This window comes from Homalodisca vitripennis, chromosome X (genome assembly GCF_021130785.1).
Source record: "Homalodisca vitripennis isolate AUS2020 chromosome X, UT_GWSS_2.1, whole genome shotgun sequence".
In the NCBI taxonomy this organism is placed as follows: Eukaryota; Metazoa; Arthropoda; class Insecta; order Hemiptera; family Cicadellidae; genus Homalodisca; species Homalodisca vitripennis.
In genome coordinates, this window is record NC_060215.1 from 103,646,388 (window position 1) to 103,664,491 (window position 18,104).

At 33.2% G+C, this 18,104-nt stretch overlaps 1 protein-coding gene across 3 annotated transcripts in view; it reads right to left on the bottom strand.

Moving 5' to 3' along the window:
* LOC124369766 overlaps nucleotides 1-18,104 on the bottom strand; it is a 56,768-nt gene that overhangs the window by 10,820 nt on the left and 27,844 nt on the right. The window contains exon 2 of one of the 3 annotated variants that reach the window (XM_046827847.1): nucleotides 14,502-14,654. The exons of 1 other annotated variant lie outside the window; for it this stretch is intronic. In XM_046827847.1, the coding sequence (XP_046683803.1) occupies nucleotides 14,502-14,643 (142 nt within the window). In that variant the 5' untranslated portion in view covers nucleotides 14,644-14,654. Of the gene's footprint in view, nucleotides 1-13,841; nucleotides 14,655-18,104 lie in introns of those variants that run through there. One more of the 3 variants, XM_046827846.1, reaches the window with a different exon arrangement.

Below are 18,104 nucleotides of genomic sequence, written 5' to 3' on the forward strand. Positions count from 1 at the left end.
TAGTCGTTTATATTACTGTAATTATGGCAGTTTTGAAGAATGGACAAATAGCCTAGGTGAAAGTAGAAAGGATATTAAAGACCTGCTTTATCTAAACATCAGATCTCTGAATAAACATTGGGACACACTAAAATTACAACTTTTATCCAATAATAGTAGGCCTAAGTTTGATCTGATTATTATATCTGAAGTGTCATGTGACTCTCATGAGTTAGCTTTATTTGTTAGCTATGATCAGAGTTAGCTATGATTGATTCGTCTGCTAATTTCAATGTTACCTAGTGTACCTTTACAGTTATAAATAAATTAGACTTTTGTGGATTTATTCATAATTACAGGCATTCCATGTGGACTGGTGTTTTGGTGATGTACATATGTTTAGACTAAAATAATAGAAGTTGAAAATATTTGTCACTATCAGTGATAATTTTATATGTTTCATACTTACAAGTTTTTCACAGTGACTTTGCACATGGTGTACAGTAATAAGATCTTTGCACAATAACATTTTAATTAATCACTAGAAACTGTAATAAACATATATTATTTTATTTCCATATAAGGAGAGTTTTTCAATTACAAATTAAAATTTTATAGTGGAGTTTTATCCAATTACAAATGAACACTTTATACTGACAGTAAGTCTCTGATTTGACTGTTTGGACTGATTTCCTGTAATCAGTTTCGACAGTACCGGCAGTCCTTATTACAGGTCACAGCTTGTCCTGAACTCAATGCCCATTTGTAATCAGCTGGGTTTGTTTATTTTATGATACCAGGTGCATCCTTGTCAAGATTAAGGGACTCGACTTGTTTAACTGAAAACCTGATCTCTGATTATGACTGATTATTTGGACTGAACTTTGTTACCAATATTAATGTGAAATAAATAATACCTTTCTTTATTAAATTAAAGTAAAATAATACATCACTTAATTGTAAAATATAACTTTTTGGGAGACATTTTATTTTCTTATTATACTAATGCTAAACTATTCATTAAGTACAGTGATTGAGTAACCTTAATAAAATGAATTCTTCACACACTGGGATTAACACTAAGGTTGATTTCCAAATAAATAATTTAGTTTTTGCCAAAGTTAAGGGTTACCCCCACTGGCCTGCAAAAGTACTGAGTGTGGACAGTGTAACTCATAAAAATGTAAAAAAATATGAGGTAGAATTTTTTGCTACACATGAGACTTCGAAACTCAACAAAGGGGATATATGTTATTATTATGATAACAGATTAAAGTACACACTAGAAGTGGTTGCTTCAAAACACAGGGAAAAATATAAAAAAGCCCTGTTTGAAATTGGCAAAGCTAGCGAGCTTATGAAAACTCCTGGCAAAACAACCACTCCATCGGTAGTTAACATTATAAAGTCACCAATTTCTCAGCTACATCAATCTGAAGTGCCTCAGAGTTCGACACCTATTTCTCAACAGAGAGATAGACTCACACCTAATATGAGCGAGGGCTTACCTACATTATGTTTAACCAAAGATGTGGCTGTTAACACCCCTGAGTACCTGGATTTGAGTTTCCAGGTGGGTGCTTTAACAGATAGATGTATTGAGCTAGAAAAGGCATTAATTGAAGAAAAAAATCTGAATTCTGCAATGAAACCACACCCAAGTAATGATTTCTTTACAAAAATTCTTCAGCAAGAACTAAATAAAAACAAAATGGAAAATGAAAACTTGAAATCAGTTATTGATATTTTACAAAATGACAATAAAAAACTATTGGAGGAAGTAAATCAGCAAAGAAATTCCTCTAAATGTCTCCAATGTTATCCACCTCTGAACAACTCGTGGCACACAGTTAAAAGAAGATCAAGTAGTTTGCACAATCTAAATGTAGGTAAAATTGAATGTGAAAATGTGTATGCTGTGTTATTGAATGAAAATTTCAACTACAACAAAGAATCAATATCAGAAGAAGAAATAAAGACAAGAAAATCAAGTGAACAAAATAATAAGAAAACAATAACTAAAAATGTCAAAACTAATGTTTCTTGTAAAATGGAAATAAATAAGAGTAAACATAAAATACTGATACTCGCTGACAGTCATGGAAAGAGTCTTGGTAATATGATTGAACAACGGAGCTCGGCTAATGTTTGCTCATTTATTAGATCTGGGGCAAAGTTTGGTCAGGTCACTGAGGATGTCAAAGAGCTTACTAAGGAGTTGTCTAATGATGATCATTTATTAGTAATAGCGGGCACAAACAATATTGAAAGCACCAGCATTGAACAACTACTGAAAGATATACAGACGCTGATAAAAAACTCCAAGCACACCAATCTTGTACTGGCTACAGTTCCCATGAGATTTGACACCCCAAACCTGGATCTAAAAATATCTACAGTTAATGTAGAGATTGAAAACATAGCTAAAAATCATCCAGAACTAAAACTTCTTCCTCTACACATCTTTCCTCGACATGTATTCACTAGCCATGGGCTACATATGAACAAAAAAGGAAAGGTGAAGACTGCTGAAATGGTATTAAAATTGTTACAAAATAATTCCTCTCCAGTAAAAGAAACAAATATGGCAACAAATGATCGAATCACAGTACTGGAGGCAGAGATGAGTCAGATTATAGAGCAATATAAAGATGACCCATCGGTTGGTTTTGCACACACTATATCATATGATTTCCATTAAACAAAAAAACATATGTCTGCTGGGGTAGCAGTTGTATTCAAGCAAAAGTTTAGTCGGCCCCACATATCAGATCTCATTTATAAAAATCTAGCTTACCAGAAGGTACCTAATGGATCATCAGTGTACAGCCTTGTAACAAAACAAAAGTACTACAGTAAGCCTACCAACAATGACTACAATGATGCATTCTACCAGCTCGATCTAGACTTCAAGTCGAAAGGACTGAAAACATTGATTTGTTCTGCTATGGGCTGTGTTAGGGACCGTATTCGACCGCAACACTTTGCACAAAATATTCTGCAGTTTCAACGCTCAACGGGAGCCACAATATACGTAATTTCTTATGACCAGACAGCACAAAGAGAACTGTGGAATGGGCTCACCCATAGTGAGTTTGTAGAGACCCTGAGAAAACTGTTTTCAACACCAAGGCCAGTAGAGGAAGCTCAGCAGATGGACCAATCAAAAGCTACTGATGTCACTTATACCCCTTCTGCAACATCCACAGTCCACCGTCCTTCTGCCATTTTCACTGCTTCTGAGTCTTCTCATCAGTCTGCAGGAGTCGTGCTCGGTGAAACTTCTAATACAAATCTTTGTTGCATGAATGATGAACTGAGAGTACACACTGTTGGTGTAGAGAACGATCCAGAACATTGTGTTTCCTTTGTAAATAATTCAAATGTGAATAGTACCGTAAGTTTAGCTAGTTCAATAGGTTTTTTAGGAATGTAGGGAATGACAAATGTTATGCTAGTAACATTAAAACGTCAAATAAATTAAAAATTCTTCAGGTAAATATACAGTGTGTGAGAAACAAATTACTAGAATTAGAAAGCTTCTGTAAGGAGCATGACATTGAGGTGATCAGTCTGTCCGAACACTGGCTCACTTCAGAACAGGTGGATATATATACACCTCAAGGTTATGTTCCAGTTAGTTTTTTTTGTAGAAAATTTTTCAAAAATGGAGGGTCAGGAATTTTAGTAAAGCTGGGTACTGAAGTTGGAGTGGTTGAAATGAATGAGTATTGTTTGGAAATGGATATTGAGTTAAGTTGTGTAAAATTAATTTTACAGAATTTGTTTGTTATTTCTCTTTACAGGTCGCCTCAAGGTAACATTAATACATTTTTTGAAAAATTTGAATTGGCCATAAAGAAAATTATATCTAAAGACACAAAAGTTATTGTCTGTGGAGATTTTAATATAGAGATGTTGCAGACTAGTAACCAAAATTCAATTCGATTTCTAAACTTATTAAGATCACTCAAAATTTACTGTACTTATTTGGCACCAACAAGAGCTAACTCTTGCATAGATAATATATTGGTAAATTTCTCTAAGGATTTGTATACTGTAAACTCTGTAGATGGCCACTTTGCAGATCATATTCCACTTGTAATCAGTTTAAAATATGTTGACCTAGGCTTAAATTGTACATCAAAAAACAAAATTTCTAAAACATTCTTTCGTTCTCAAAGTGTAGACAATATTGAATTTTTTATTGAGGAATTGAAGAAAGAAAAGTGGAATATGATCACTGATTTTAAATTAGGAAAGATAAATGTTTCAGCAATGTTTGACAGTTTTTTTTAGCCACTATATTAATCTATGGCATTTTTGCTCACCATTAATTAGTAAAAAACGAGGTAATAGTAAACTACACTGTAGAAAAAATAAAATAAAATGGTACAATTGTGAACTTGCTCAGGAAAGAGATTATATGTTAAGTTTATATAATATTTATAAAAACATGTTGAGGAATGGATCAGAGCATACTGAGTTAGCTTACAATGCATATCTCTTTTGTAAAAGAAGCTATAGGGCACATCTAACCTCTGCCAAAAAAATAGCCTGTGAAAAGTACATAGACCAAGCACAAAATAAGTGCAAGGCAGCTTGGGAGGTTATATCTCAAGAACACTCTCCAAATTCTACTAGAGACATCACACTTGACCCTGAACAATTAAATTATCATTTTAAACATTCTGTTGATGAATTGGCAAGTCAAATTCCAGACACTAACACTAACATTTATGATTTACTAGGAAGTAGACTGATCAACCCAAATTCTTTTAATTGGACAAATATTAATTCAGAAGATGTACAATAGTTTCTAAATTCTCAAATTCTAAAAGTTCTGATGTTTATTGGATTTCTAATCATTTATTGAAAAAAACAATTGGTTTAATTAAGGAGCCGCTTTCTTTCATAATAAACAAATGTTTAGAATGGGGTTACTTTTCAAATATGTTAAAGATATCTAAGATCACACCAATTTTCAAAAAAGGGGATAAAAGTCTTCCTCAAAATTATCGCCCAGTCTCAGTTGTCCCTACTTTTTCCAAAGTCATTGAATCCATAATGTATAATCAACTTAGTAATTATTTTGAAAAAAATAACCTCCTTTCTGAATCTCAATTTGGATTCAGGACAGGCCGTTCAACAGTTGCTGCAGTAACCAAAGTAGTTCGTGAGGCATTGCAGGCATTTGAAAATAAGCAGTCAGTTTCTCTTTCTCTATTAGATTTAAGTAAAGCATTTGATTGTGTTCCATTAAATAGTATTTTAACTAAATTAGACTTTTATGGAATATCTTCAAAGTCTATGAAAATTATTGAGTCGTATCTAATAAATCGTAGACAGTATGTAAGTTTAAGAGGGACACAATCATCACTAATAGATGTTTCCTTAGGCTTTCCTCAAGGTTCTGTCCTTGGACCCTTCTTTTTCCTTGTTATAATTAACGATTTATCAAAAAATGTTGGTGTGAATTCTGTCATCTATGCTGACGATTCAACTCTGTTCTCCTGTCATAATAATCTGGAAAGTTTAAAGGCTACAATGACTGCAGCTCAAAGTAATGCTCAGAAATGGTTCACAACAAATAAACTTCTCTGCAATGAAAGTAAAACGCAAAACATATTGCTTAGCCTTTCTCAAAACGAACACCAATCTGTTAATTTACTGGGAATTTGTATTGACATGAAATTGAGTTGGAATGATCATGTTAACGGATTAAGCAAAAAACTTTCAAGAGTTGCTTTTCTGTTTTGGAAATTAAGATTTATAATATCTACTGAGTACCTTAGGACAGCGTATTTTGAATTATTCCAATCACATATTGCTTATGGCTTGATATTATGGGGCCATTCTGTAGCGGTGTCAGATCTGTTAATAATCCAAAAAAAGGTTATTAGAACCATTTGTCATGCTGCACCATTAGATCATTGCAAATGCCTATTTATACAATTACAAATACCTACCATTATTAATCTCTACATTTACCATATTATATTATACACTAAAGCTAACCTCAGAAACTTTTTCATTAGAAATCAATTTCATACACACAACACCAGAAATAAAAATAAGCTTGACATTCCTCAACATCGACTGGCCAAATTTGGAACATCCCATATGGTAAATTGTGTAAGATTTTTTAACAAGCTTCCAGAAATTGCTCATGTTACTCCCATAAGTAATTTAAAAAGAAAATTTTATTTGTGGCTTTTAGATAATCCATTTTATTCAATTGACGAGTTTTTAAATATGGATGTCAATATTCGGTTTTAAATCATTGGGTTTTAATTTTAAACTATATATTTATTTTACAACTGTAAGGTAAATGTTTTTGAGTCTCTTAAATCTGTTTTGTAGTTTTCAATGATAGTTTGTTTCTATATTAGTGTGTTTTATACTAAAAGTGTATTGACAATGCCTATTTCATTGTATATATGATCAACGGCAATAAATATCTTATGTCTTATGTCTTATTTAGTTTGCCATCCTACACTAAAGTGTCAAAACTTAGAGAAAAAAAGGGGGGAGGGGGGATTGTTGTTTATCAATCACCTGACACTTCAGTTTTCATAAATCACAGTTGATAACATAAGCATTGAGTATAGCGGGTCGAAAGAACCTTACAAATTTATTATTCATGCAGTGTACAGACCTCCAACCTCCTCTAGTGGTTTTCAACTCCCACAGGCCATCGAAGAGCTAACTTATGCCCTCACGAAACTGCACACACTCGAAAATTTGATACTAATAGGGGATACCAATATAAATCTGAAGAACAAAAGTGATGTAAATGTATTGAGTAATGAGGCAGCATTAGCAGAAAGGGGCCTAGAAAGGGGTATATGGGACTACATAAGAGAGGAAATACGCCTTTGTAGTGTAGTAAGATCATGCATAGACCACATTTATTATATACTGGATATGTCTATTAAAAACACCTTCACTGGTATATTTAAAACCACAATTTCTGACCATTACCTATATTTGTCAGAATAGAGCTATTGGAAGGAGGAAAAAGAGACACTGAGGTTGAAAAAATTAAAATACTAAAAGAACTACTGCTAAAGAAACTTATAGAGAAAGAAAATTGGGATCTACAAGATAAAACTAGTGTAAATGCAGGATTCGAGAAAGTAATAGATAGCATCTACAACAGAAGTACTATTACCATAAATAGGACAGGTGGGAGGGTTGGTAAGCAAGGTAGTTATCACATAAGGACTCCACTGAAAGAATGGATGAACCCGGAACCAATAAACTTAATAAAGGAAAGGGACAGAATATTTAGACTATGGAAAGGGGATCCCTCTAACATCAGATTCCAAGATTTGTACAAGAATTTAATAAATAGATTGAACAATAAAATAAAGTATAGAAAGAACAGGTATTACCAGCATTTATTCGAAGTCAACAAAAACAATTCAAGGAAGGTTTGGGAAAACATAAATTATCTTTTGGGAAGAACAACTAAAAATAATATTGATAAGACAATTGAGGTGGCTATGGGAAAAACCATGAGTAACAAAGAAATTGTGGATAGCTTTGCCAACTATTTTTTAGAAGGAATTGATAAGAATAAAACACTGCTGTGGTAATAGGGAGGAATGTGATATAAATGACAATGCGAATAACAGTGTATTACAAAATTTCTACATACCTATGGCTACTCCGAAAAGTATTGTAAAAATAATAAAAGGCACTAATGCTGACAAGTCCCCAGGAATTGATGGAGTAAGAATGAAAGACATTCAAAAAGCAATGGATGGTATCACCAAACCATTGACTAGATTAATAAATAAATCATTAAAAGAAGGAATATTTCCTGATTGCTTGAAAACATCTATTGTTAGACCAGTATAAAAAAAATAACAGTAAAAAGGATTTTCAAAATTATCGTTCGATAGCCATATTGTCATCTTTAGAGAAAATATTAGAAAAATATGTAGTAGAAAGCTTAGATAAATACTTAGAAGAGAATAAAATATTAAGTCATAAACAATTTGGATTTAGAAAGAATTACAACACTGAAATGGCACTAAAGGGGTTTGCAGATATAGGAAATAAAATTATGGACAGTAAACAGCACGGATTGGCTTTGTTTATTGATTTTTCAAAAGCTTTTGATACTGTAGAGTATAATAAGATTGTTGCAGCCCTATTCAAAATGGGTGTGAGGGGTCCTTATTTAGAATGGTTTAACCCTTTTAACCCCAGCCATTTTTCCATGGACTTGCCATAAAGCCCATGGCGATAAGGGACCGTAGTGCAGAATTGAGGGAAAATACATCTAGTTTTCTTATTTTTGAAGGTAATTTTGAGGTTTTTGTTTTAAATTGTTCACAAATAAGTGTACTTTTAGAGTAATAGTTAAAAAGTACTTTTACAGGATGATTTGTTTTTTTAGCATATATATACATAAAAAAATTGTATTTTTTTATAGTTTGGACATACATAAAGGGTAGAAAAAAAATTGTAGCCCCTGAAAAATGAAACAATTTTGTTGTACACATATTTCTGACTACACACACAAAATTTGAAGAACTTTCCTTGATAAATGCAGGAGATATATCCAATTCATTGTATTGCTGCATAAGCACTTCTTCATATATTTCCACATACACGTCAGTAAAAGTATACAGATAAGTATACTAGTTTTTGCACTTTTGAAATAATAACAATTGTAAAATTACACAAACTAGTTGTAACAATTGCAATTGTTTGTAACACTAAAACTTGTGTAATTTTTCAAAAAAGTAAAATAAATAATATAATATTTACAATATATACATTTTATACAGGGGTGCTGAAAAGTCCCGGGACGGTCTAATAACTTTTGAACTAATTACAATATAAGAACCAAAATTTACATCAAGCTTTTGCTCATATAAAACTATTATTTTATGTATTTCACCATGATATCCTGCTTATGGGGGACGTCCCGCTAGGGGTTGGTGAAAATTCTTAAATAGAAGCATAGGTCGAGTCGTACATCAAATTAAAGCTCTTTTTAATTGAAACATTTTGGCGAAAATCTGATGTAAAACAGTTGATGCATTACAAAATGGCGGACACTCAAAGATTATAAAATACAGAATTTTTCAAATGCAAACATTCTGGTTGTTAGAGAAAACTGAGACACTTAATCTTTTATTTTACTTCTTTTACTTCAGATCACTTACCAAAACAGTTATAACAAATGTTCAAAGTGTTTGCCTTCAGTTTGCTGACAATATCCCAATCGATTGTAGAACGATGATATCGCATTGTTTATCTGGAAATTCCTTATCAGCAGGTAAGGTTATTACCTTCCTTATCTGGGAAAAGTATCATTAAACAGATGCCTTACCTCATCACATGATCTAATACGGTCACCAAACCCGCGCATCATTAATACAGTTATTCTTTCTCTCTCGGAAAGCGCCATAGCAAAATAAACTAGCACTACTGAAACTACTTGCAAAATTAGGGCTTGAAGACTTCTAAGTGACTGAGTTGATAAAACAACTGTATCTGTCAGCTGGCAATTTCATTGTTGTCTTTTTGGTCTTGTTTGCTCCAGCTGATTACCTTCCAGAGGATAAGGAAGGTAATAACCTTACCTGCTGATAAGGAATTTCCAGATAAACAATGCGATATCAGCGTTCTACAATCGATTGGGATATTGTCAGCAAACTGAAGGCAAACACTTTGAACATTTGTTATAACTGTTTTGGTAAGTGATTTGAAGTAAAAGAAGTAAAATAAAAGATTAAGTGTCTCAGTTTTCTCTAACAACCAGAATGTTTGCATTTGAAAAATTCTGTATTTTATAATCTTTGAGTGTCCGCCATTTTGTAATGCGTCAACTGTTTTACGTCAGATTTTCGCCAAAATGTTTCAATTAAAAAGAGCTTTAATTTGATGTACGACTCGACCTATGCTTCTATTTAAGAATTTTCACCAACCCCTAGCGGGACGTCCTCCATAAGCAGGATATCATGGTGAAATACATAAAATAATAGTTTTATATGAGCAAAAGCTTGATGTAAATTTTGGTTCTTACATTGTAATTAGTTCAAAAGTTATTAGACCGTCCCGGGACTTTTCAACACCCCTGTATAAACGATTCAGTTCATTATCTTCAAAAATAGCACCTTCACCACTAATAATATTGTTTATCAAAGTGTTTTCACTCACTGGTGACTTTTCTCTACGACATTTACTCCTGTTTTTACTAATAATACAATAAATCACACGAAAAACAACCGCTTTCAATCCCGCAAACTAATTGAGGTTATAACTCAGCATACAATAACAAATGCAACCGAAGTCGTCTGATGGCTGACATCGACAAATAAACTACGCTCAACGACGACGAAATACAATGCCAATTGGAAGGTTTATTGTTTTTGCATGTAGCCCGTTTCTTCACCGACCACTATACCGAAACTGATGGCATTTGGACATATTATTAGCCAGCTACATTAAATTCTCGAGACATCCGGTATATCGGACGTTGGGCATTTTAGCTACACCACCTCTGTCCGATATATATCGGACGTCGGGGCTAAAAGGGTTAAGAGCTATATAAAAGACAGGAAATTTGTAGCTAGTAAAAGTATTGAACACACTAAGCAATGAGAGAAATATATAGTACAGAGTACCGCAAAGAAGCCAAATCGGTCCAGCGCTTTTTATAATTTATCTAGATGAGATTTTAAGAAAGATTGAGGATTGTTACATTTTTCCTTTTGCAGATGACATACTACTCCTGTCACAGCATAAAGATATAAGAATTGCAGAAGAAATACTACAGAATAATTTTAAAATGTTAAACAAATGAACTCATGACAATGGCTTGATAATAAACAACCAAAAGACATATGCATATTTTCCAAAAGAATATGAAAATTGATATAGTAGTAAATATTAAATACCATGATTGTGATTATTTGCATGGTCATAAGCAATGTCAATATGAGAGTATTAACTCTAGAACTGGCAATGGTGTCACTCTGTACTGGCGGCTCTATTTTAACAGCCTCGCAGACGTTTCTTATAATGTATCACATTTCATAACTGTTAGTTCAAATATAAACTATTATTATGTCAATGTATTCACAACTATATGGAGAGCATTATAATAACAATATCTTATTGTTTCCATGGAAACATATTTTAGTTTTTTTTTTTACTAAATGTAAGAAAAATGTTTTTTGGACATTATTTTTGTAAATATTTCGTTGTGTAACTGCTTAACAATAAGCTTTACATCAAAACTGTAAATGTATAACTCATTCAAAATTTTGTCCTAATTCCAAAAATATATAATTATTGTAACTTTTACCTCAAAACGTACGTGTTACAGGGCTTTGTATGAAAAAGCATGCGTATTTCCTTATTTTCAAAATTTCTAAATAACTATTATTGTTTGTGGGTAAACATAATCTCATGACTGCATTTATACTTATATAAGTATGACAGATAAAACAAAAATCAAATAGAATAATAAATTTTAATCTTACCTTATTCACATATGTACAATATATACAAAGTTTCATTTTTCACTCAGCGTCACTAGATCCCAACCTGCAAGCTCTCTAAGATCATTTGATTGGTCTCTGAAGTTTTCACCCATACTGAACAACTAAAACTATAGCCTAAGAAAGCTAAAGAACAATAATAACAACACTAAAACACTATAAAATACAATTTCCACAAATACTATTTGTACAAAACCCGGCACTTGTTTACAGTTTCACAACAATGTGGTTGACCCGTACTACGTTCACGTCAGCTGTCCATAGAGAACGATGTTTTACGGTAAACAAAAAAGACAATAATCACAGTAAGAACAGTAAATCGGTACTATAGTTAATGCTCTTCCAGAATATATCAAATAAAAATCATTTATATGACCTTAATTGCCTAAAATTTCAATAACTGTACGTGTCTACTTTTGATGAAAGTGATGAAAATTCTTTCATACCAGCTGGAGGGTTAAATTGGTTGAAACTGCGAGATATCTGGGCATAACTGTTGACAATAGGCTAACATGGAAACCTCATGTAACTTTATTACAGAGAAAACTCGGCCCCTGTATTGCCATAATGCATAAACTGCAAAATACACTTACTCAACCAGCAAAGATAGCAGTTTATAAGGCACTATTCCAATCAATAATCACATCTGGAATAACCACCTGGGGAACAACAGATAATAGCCATTTAAACCAAATACTAACTTTACAAAAAAGATGTTCAAGGGCACTCTACGGATACGAATTGGACATAAATGATAATCAGCACTATAGTTTAAAGGGACAACTAACACCAAAAGTATTGTATATATTTAAAATTTTACAGATATATTATGAAAGCAAACAATTTAAAGAAACCCTGGACAGAAGCCATAACACTAGACATTTGGCTAAGTACAAAATATACACCCCAAGGACAGACTATGGGTGCAGGCTACCAGAATATATAGTACCCAATCAATTTTATCAACTGCCAAATGAAATAGAAAATTTACCAAGTCTAAGGGCCATTCTACACGAGCCACAAAAACGCGACCGGTTAGTCGCTCAGTCGCTTGAAAATTTTGCCCATTCTATACGAGCGTGTTGACGCCGCGCCTTTGTAGCGCGTATAACCGGTGAGTAAAACGCGACCCATTCTAGACTAGCGACAAAACGCCTCATATTTGCTATGGATCCCATACAAGTTGGGTGTATCGCTGTTCACCAAACGTTATTAATAAGTTTGTTGGCTAAAAAACGTAAAAAAAGACGTTGGTGGGTACACCCAGTTGGTGCTAATCGCCTGACCTTAGGGGTGTTTCATCTTAGCTTCGCAGAACATCGAAGATATCCTGAGAATTTTTTCAGTACTACCGGATGTCTGTAGAGACATTTGACGAAGTTTTGGGGTTAATAACTCCATTCATAGCAAGAACAAACACAGTTATGAGAAGAAGTATAGAACCAGCAGAGAGACTTGTAGTGACCTTGAGGTGAGTAAAATTAACAATGTATTAACAAAAGGGGGCGTTTATGTTCAACCTCCAGTTGGCCATCAAGTAGCCAATTTAATATTTGTAATCTGTAGTTTTTACATTCACTGGCCTGGGCAATATATTAATTGTACATATTTATTATTTATACATTTTTTGTAGACTCTTGGAGCAATTGGAAAATTCTTTAAATATTACTAAATGTTAATAAAAACACTACTTTTTTCCAAATTGTTTATTTTTTGGACGAGGCCTTTCGAAACCAAAGGTTTCATCTTCAGGCAACTCCACAAATATATATTTACACATTGTTTGTTACAATTAATATTAAAATAACATATGGTGTAAAAATGTAAATACAAACATTTTGGAAAAATTTCAGCCAGTATGAAAAATTAGATTTGACTAGAGTTTAATTTTAGAATAAATTGAGAAGAAAGAAGGTTGGAATTTTCAATAGGGCCCTCTTCATTGTTCATGAGTTTTTCTTTATTTCTGTTTATGTATAGTGTTTCCCAAGCATTCAAGTTCATTGGTTTTGTTATTTCTTTTATTAATTTTAGATTTTTAATCGATGTCCTGTGTCCTGATTCAATGCAACAATTGATTCAGGACACAGAATGATTCAGAGCTTTCCAGGACAAACTGAAAACTCTGGTATAATTGGTAATTAAATAGTATAGAATTTTAGACAAAAACAAGAAAAATTTCTTTAAGAAGTTTTTTATATCTCTTACAGTTTTCGAGATAAGGCAATAGAACATCTTATGTGGGGCACCCTGTACATTGACTTAATAAATTTCAAATGTCAGTTAAATTTTCAGACGAACTTAACTATCTAGGTAAGGTACCTACACGTAGACTAGGTTAGTGAAACCAAACGAACTTTAATAAGTATTTTTATCTATTGATTTACATTGAAGAAAGAATATTTTACAATTGTATATAATCAGAAATATCGAAATCACCACTTTCTTCACTAAATACATTTCTAGCCGTGGGGGTGGCTCCAGCTGAGCTTGACAAAGACGAAGTCGAACACATTGTGGATGATTCTTGGTGATTCTCATTTTGGGCGAAGTAGTTCGAAAACAATTGTGATATTTGACCTCTTAGATACATCGATCTACTAAACGGCATGCTGTCAAGAACAGGAACATAAGATAGAAGAAACGCTTTGTGGTCATTTTTATCTGAATTTTTTTCATTTTTCTGCCATTCTAAGCTTGAAGCTAGTATGTTAGTCAAATCTTTTGATGAAGACAAAATATTTTTCTCAAAAGTAGCCCTTTTGCCAGTGGGTGGATTAATATCTGTCAGATTCTTCCTTTTCGAGCCTTTCGGTTTTGTTGCAGCTTGGTTCAGTAAAGTACTTGAGGGAGGGTGGGGACTTACATTGATGGCATCATCGGCTAGTATTTCTTCATGTGCGCTACTACTTTCAATATCTTCCATCTGACTTTCCCCACCAACATGTTCATGACTGTGAAGTGGAGCAATGTTTGAACCTGTATTGGAATTACCTTTCACGTGAGGTAACAGAAACAGTAGCTGGTCGTAAAAGATGTATTTCTTTTTCTTTGATGCAGCTTGACCTGTTCCCGCAGCGGTGGTTGAGCGATGATCCCGCACAAAGCAATCTCGTATCGCCTTCCATTTCTTCATAAGTTCCTTCACTAAAACAGACAAACATCTATTGTTGGATTTTTTGTTAATTTGCAGGTAGTTTGTAAATGTGAATATGATTTTAAATGTCAATATTTAAATGAGTTATTATTTTCAGATATTTGGCCTCTGGTATGAACTTTGGAGACTTGGAGTATGGTTTTAAAATTTCAAGGAAAACAATACCATTAATTGTGAGAGAAACTTGTTTGGCCATATGGAATGTTATCAACCTCAAGAAATTCCATTTCCTACGAAGGAGCTGTGGTTGCAGAAGTCCAAGGAATTTTATCAGATTACACAGTTTCCAATTGTATTGGAAGTATCGACGGGAAACATATCAGGATAATTTGTCCCCCTAACTCTGGCTCAGAGTATTTCAATTACAAGAAATACTTCTCAATTGTTCTTTTGGCGGTTGCTGACGCAAACTATTACTTCACAGCTGTCGATATTGGATCTTTTGGACGGGAAGGTGACTCTACGATCTTTAAAAACTAAAATTTTGGATTAAGACTCAAAAATAACGAACTAGATCTGCCTGCAGATAATTCCCTATCAGTACCTGACAATGTTGAGCAGGGTTCCGAGGTACCCTATGTTTTGCTTGGGGATGAAGCTTTTGGATTGTCAAAGCATGTGATGCGGCCATACCCATCCAAGGCATTATCGCAAGAAAAGAGGATCTACAACTACAGACATTGCCGAGCACGGCGTGTCGTAGAATGCTCTTTCGGAATTCTCTCTAACAAATGGCGCGTACTACAATCTTCTATGTTAATACATCCTGATTTTGCTGTCATCGTAGTGCAGGCTTGTTGTGTTTTGCATAATTTTGTGCGAAGAAGAGATGGTTACCTTTTCGAGGATACTCTAACCTGTCCACTACAGGAAATTCAAGAATCCGCTGTTGTAGGGGGCATATCAAAAGGGATTGATGTAAGAGAAGTGTTCTGTCAATATTTCAACGGTTCTGGAGCACTTTCTTGGCAAAACAAATATGTGTAAAAGTATAAAAAATGGGAAAGAGTATGTAATGCTGTGAGAATTATAAACAATTTGTATCAGTTTACTTAATAAAGTTCGTTTTTTGTCATTCGTTATTATGTTTCAACCACCTCTGAGTTTCAATAATCTATGATGGCGACTACTACAGCAGAGCCTTAACCCTAGCTCTGTGAGAAGTGTGCATTTCATGTTACAACATGAATTATTCTAATATAAATTTGTATTGCAATTTTTATATTCTAACATGAAACACACATTTCCCACAGAGCTAGGATTAACCCTAACTTGACTAGCCAAATATGTACACGGTGTTCCATTTAAGATGATCCACTACCTTATCTGGATATCTGTACGAGTTCCAAAAAAAATGTAATACAAATAGTGATTGGGTATAAATACATTTTTATTTTATTATATTTTTTGTATACAGGGTATCTTGTTTAGATGGGGCAGCTATCATCATTCTTATTTTAAATTAAAGGTATTTAGATTGTAACCTTACTTATAATAAGAAAGTTGATAGTTGCCCCACCTAAAAAAACACCTTGTATACAAAAAAATTGAATAATATAAAAATTCGTTATCCCCAATCACTATTTGTATTAAATTTTTTTTGGAACTCGTACAGATATCCAGATAAGGTAGTGGGTCATCTTAAATGGACCACCGTGTACTTAGCCTTAATCTTACCTTTTTCATCCTTTGTTTTCATATCAAAATCTGTCCAATCTTCAAACATTACTTCTGCTACTTTCACCCAACACTTAGCTTTTACATCCCTATTAGAATATTCCTTACTTTTAATATCATACAGGGGAGGTTGGCCCTCGATTTCACAAATAAATCGTTCAGTGTCAAACATCTTGTTTGCAAAGACACAAAGCACAACAATTATCTTGACTACTAGTCGTGAACTGGTGAAGAACAAATCAGCTCTAAAGAAGTTTAAATCGGCAGCCTACATTTGGTTAAGTACAGCTAGACCTCTATATCAACTATAAAGACAGAACTTGCCATTTGTAGATGTCTTAGGAATAGGCCTAGCCTGGCTCAATCTCCACTAGCCTGCACTGACATTCCACTACACTGCACAACACTCAAAACTATTTTCATTACACAGATTCACTCTCACTGTACTAGACTGTTGTTTATTCACACTACTTTATCCACTGACCACGAAAAAACTATCAAATCTACTTCACTCAGTGAGTAAACATAACATAAACACAACCCAAAAACAAAACATAACCTAACTACACACGATTAGTAGAAACCATTTCGACCAGACGACACTACTGCACACAACTGGAGACAGACAAAGAGGAACAAAATCAGACATGTATACACGTATTCCATAACACTGAACTCCTAGAAGAATATATTGTTATTATTATTAGATGAATTATTTTCAAATATCAAACCATATTATTGTAATTTATATTGTTTTCGTTAAGTTCTAACCGTATTCATATTGCCAAATATAAATAGAAACATGATGCCTGCCCTAAACCGCAAATAAATCATCAGTAGTATTTTCATTTAGTAAATTGATTTAAGCGATACAACTTATTAAAAACATTATTACCAATAGAAGTGGAACAGTAGATGTAAGGAAATATCGCTGGATCTCGCCGACAAGTTTATTATGTAACTTGGCGAGGCTAAACTGTATAAAACAATGTAATTGAATAAATACAAAATTCATAGAATTACAAAATTTAAAATAAGTTAGGCTAGAGTATAGCAAATGGTCGCCTCCATATTTAAGATTATTGTTAGTCCTTTTTCATGTATTGAATAACAATATTGTTCCAAATTAATTCAAAGTAAAATCATTTGTATTGTATTTGAGTAAAGGCCACAAGTACAATGGCGATGTACATGTGTTATTTGTTACACAAGCTGTCAGGCACTTTTATCCTTCAAAATATTATTAAGTAATTAAATGTTACAATGTCTTGTTTGTTACATTTTATAAATAAACATAGCCTAGATAGCTATTTATTCATCATTAAATTATTACTTTTTTTTAGATATAACAATAATAAACAGCTGACCTATATTATAATTTGAAATCCCTATAACTCTCTGTAGATAAATTAGCTTTTAAGGAAACAAGTAATGTAAAGATTGTAAATAGTAAAAATAGTGTTTTAGAATAAGTATAAATTGTGCTAATCAAAGTTTAATTTTAAAAACAACACATTGTAAGATATGTGTGTTTACTCTGAATATTAGATATCTACGTAACAAGCTTAGTGCATTAGAAATTATTTTAAGGAGTAAACCATCTGATGTGTTTTGCCTAAATGAACATTGGCTGACGGAAGATGAAATTTTGCTGTATGTCCCAGAAAATGCAACTAGTTATTGTAGAGCATTGCCTTTTACTCATGGTGGCTCATCAATTTATGTTAAGAGAGGTTTCAAGTTTGATGTGATAGACTTATCTC